Here is a 3,991-nt window from a genome sequence, read left to right as displayed (position 1 = left end):
CAGGGCAACCTGAAGCTGCAGGCAAGGAAGGGGAAAGGCAGCATGGGGCAAGCTATCTGCTCCTCTCACTGCCTGTCCCATGACCTCTACACTGCTTCCCATATGTGCCCCCCCACTATCTGCGCTACCACATGCCCCCCCACCTGTCCCCTCATCACCTCTCCCCCAACCACATACAGTAGTAGGGGGAGACTAATTTAAGACAATCCTCCAATAATTGGATTCTATACATGGAAAATTGTAATACATTTATAAAATTTTCTGTAGTTAGTTACCATAAACAACTCACTAAATGTGCCATTTGGGGCCCTAACAGATGTTCACTTAAATGTACCATATGATAGGATCCCCAATCCCAACAGGCGTGCCACACGTACATGGCAGGAGGCATGATTTTGAGATCAGATCTCAATGATGCCGTACTTGCCAGTTCATAAACCCATGCTCTCCCTAAACCAGTAAACTGAAAGCAAGGTGGCCACAGGTCCAGGACCGGGGTCAATAATCAGCTGTCAGCCCAGCAGGGACAGCATGGGAGCTGGTTCCAGACCCCCAGTGCAGTCCCCAGCATGGGCCAACAATCAGCCGATTGTCAGCCCAGTCAAAGTTTTTCTATATGTGCAACAATATTATAGCTAGTTTGCCATTTTAAGGCATCTTAAATTGGTACATATAAGCACACTTGTTATTTATGCCACAATTAACATGGGTCTTGGTGTTATGCATAGCCAAGAACACATGCCATTAGAAAGAACTGTAATGAAGAATAAGCAAGCACAGCAGCTTCTACCACAGGCTCATTTAACCAGAAACAGAAACAAGAGACCCACAGAATAAGGAATCTCTGTGCATGAAAGGAGCCATAAAGTTGTTTAGAGCAAGGAGAGAGGAAAGTGAGCTTGGCAACAAATGTTGAGAAAAATTAAAAACAGACAAAGAGGAAATGAAATAAAAATAAAAGATCAATTTGATTTTTTTTTAAACAGTGAATTCTGCATTGTACATATTCAGAGTCCAAAAGGTAGAATCACAGATGGGAATGTAATTGTACAAAGCTCTCTTCTAGTGGCCATTAAATGGGCTTTAAAACCATCACTGAAGTAGTGCTAAAAAGTTTAATGCTTCATTACAAGCAAATACAAAATGATACATTTAGGCATATCTAGGTATTTACATATATGCCCAACTGTGCAGTAACCTCTGGCATTTACACTTTCCTGCAAAATCTACCAAGTTCTGCTATTGTTGCAAACATTTTCTTAGAAATATGCTGTAATACCATACAAGTCAGGGTATTTTAATTAAAGGAATTAAACTAATTCTTACCTTTGTGTCTCCAAAGAAGTCTTTGTATTCCTTCAGTAACTTCTGATTTTTAAACAAATCTATGATACAACAGCTGTAGTTAAATATAGCACTTACATTTGAAAACCTGAAAAATCATTTCCATGGTTACTTCTCATAGACAACTCAGATAAATTTGTTATGATATATCAACATATTTATATTAAACAGTGAAGTCTTGTCAAGCTAACACATTAAAAAAAAATCTCTCTTTTCTTAATGGAATCCAGGAACAAGGTAAAAATGGCACTGACATTGAAAATGTACTTACCTACTTAATCAAACACTGGCAAATGTCTTATTTTACTCATAGCATAAATTACAAAGCTTGACAAATAATTTTAAGTCTCAGGAATGAGATTCTGTGCTTACGAGGTACAGTACTAAATTCACAGTCCAACAGAAAGAGGGGCTTTCAACCACCTTTATATACAACAGATTCTGGGCTTTTTCATAGTACTTATTATAATAGACAATATACCTGCCTGTCCCAGCACTGACCAGAGACCTCTAGAGATCTGTGCATTATGCCTATGCCTCAGTAGAACCCTCTTGCATTCCTGACATAACCCATATACCAGGGCTTGAGATTGGAAATTTATTATAATTTCCTAGGTTCCTAAGTTACCATTCCAAGAGAATTTTTTAATCAGCGAATCTAGAGTTCTTAAAGCTGTTTTGCTATGCTCACTTCTTTTCACCTGGCACAGGGGAGAGGAGCTTGCATCAGATTCTCTCTTTCTTCAGCGCTCAACAACAAAAACCCTTTTCTCTCTTCCATTCTTATGTGAATGTGTAACAAATGAAAAACTCATCCTGCTCTCTATGACATCCAAACTCCCAAAGTCCTATAGAGTGTTGTACAAATGTAGACTGTTCAAGATGGCCCCTGCCCCCAAAACCTTGAAACTGAGGATCAAAGAGAGAGAATGCAAGCAAACATGACAAGTTCAGGCTACAAGAAAAGCAGTCACCATTTCAAATACGAAGTGTTTCAACCCAGTCAATTTGTATCAACCCAGCAACATCCTACCACCATTTTTTTTTAAAGGGAATCTGCTTTGCTTCAGAATAAAATCTAGAAACCTTTTGCCAACAGTTAAGCTTTTCAGGCTACAAGTCTGAAATCACCTGCCCAAATCTTTACACATTTGCAATCCTTAGAGCCTGTACATAATGTATAGGAATAAGTTACTTTGCTGTGTGTAATTCCAAAGAGACAAACTATACAAGTATAGAAATATCTAAAAGATCAGGCCCTTTTATGCTTTCAGCTTAAATCAGTACTAAAATTACTTCCAAGAACTACAATAGGCCTCTAATTTTAAGTTGCGCAACAGAAAAAGTTACATTAGCTGGCCGGTCCTTCCAAAGAGACAGAAGGAAAAATGGAAGCCCGTACAAGCCTTCCCTTACAGCATAAATATAGAACTAAAATTTTGTTTTAAAGCAAACAATGGATGAACAAATAAGTTAAAAACTTTTAAACTAAAATTGCCAAAGCTATACTTATTTCAGTGTTACACATATTTGCATAGCTTTTTTCCTGGTAAATAATGCATATGAGTAAAGTAAGGTAATAGGCAAAACAGGTAAAATGTAAACAATAAATAAGACTCAAAGGAAGTGTCATTCCTGATTGGACTATTGGACTGAAGTTTACTCCATTTTTTTAATTGTCCTTTAACAGCTAACAAATGAATGAAAAATTATAGCTATTGCTTTTCAGTCACATCTCATACCCCATTCAGCCCTCACACTTGACCGCGTGTCCGCAAATAAAAACAAGAAAAATTCCAAAAGTAACAAATCAGTAGGGCTGGCAAAATTTCACCATCAGTTTTGTTCTGATGCTGTTTCAACTCGTTTCAAAGTTGAAACAGCAAAACCAAAATGAAACAGATATTGCCGAAACCTCGAAACAAAACGAGGCAAGTCAAAACATTTTGCTGTTTCAACGCGTTTCTAAGTTTCGCCCATAGGGTATAATGGGGAAGGGTGAAACAACCTATAACTTTGTCATTTCTGGCCTGACTTGAATGAACCTTGCAGAAATGGTAGCCCCTTCTAAGGGCATGATGCCTGCCAAGTTTCAAGGAAGTAGGTGCATGGAGTTTGGGGAAACTTCAATACTTTGGAGCACAAGCAAAATTCCCTTGTATGTGTTAAGCAACAGCAGGATCAAGACTGCAGGCATGCTAGCTCCTGCTGAGGCCACAAAGCCTGCCAAGTTTCAAGGAGATAGGTGCAGCGGTTTGGGGGAAACTGTACCTCAAGCTGAGGACAAGCAAAACTCGTAACATGGGTGACACTGTGTATGTTAAGGTGCCGCAGGGTGAAAGCTGCAGGTATACTAGCCCCTGCTGAGGCCATGAAGCCTGCCAGCTGTTAAGAAGATAGGTGCAGGGGGGTTCCAGGGCCCTGCACCTATAGCTGCTGACAGGCAAGACTTATGACATGGGTGCTTGTGCAACTGACTGTGTCTGTCTTGGGGCAGAGGGGGGTGAAAACTGCAGGCCTGCTAGGCCCTGCTGCAGCCACGATGTTGGCTACAAAGAACCAACTTGCAGGATCATCATAAAATTCTAGTTTATTAGAGGGATGCAAAAAAAAGTCAGATCACAAATCTTGGGGCTGATCCCCTCTC

The 3,991-nt window shown here is 39.8% G+C and overlaps 1 protein-coding gene across 2 annotated transcripts in view; it reads right to left on the bottom strand.

The window, feature by feature from the left end:
• The window catches only part of SLC30A9 (solute carrier family 30 member 9), a 91,416-nt gene that overhangs the window by 51,774 nt on the left and 35,651 nt on the right, over nt 1–3,991 (bottom strand). For both annotated transcript variants that reach the window (XM_019526200.1, XM_019526199.1), the window contains exon 7: nt 1,327–1,385. In XM_019526200.1, the coding sequence (XP_019381745.1) occupies nt 1,327–1,385 (59 nt within the window). The remainder of the gene's footprint in view (nt 1–1,326; nt 1,386–3,991) is intronic.

The sequence above is a fragment of the Gavialis gangeticus genome, unplaced genomic scaffold (assembly GCF_001723915.1).
Source record: "Gavialis gangeticus isolate Ggan-Ray unplaced genomic scaffold, GavGan_comp1, whole genome shotgun sequence".
NCBI lineage: Eukaryota > Metazoa > Chordata > Crocodylia > Gavialidae > Gavialis > Gavialis gangeticus.
The sequence above is the reverse complement of the archived record's forward strand: the minus strand, read 5'-3'. Positions and strand labels throughout refer to the sequence as shown.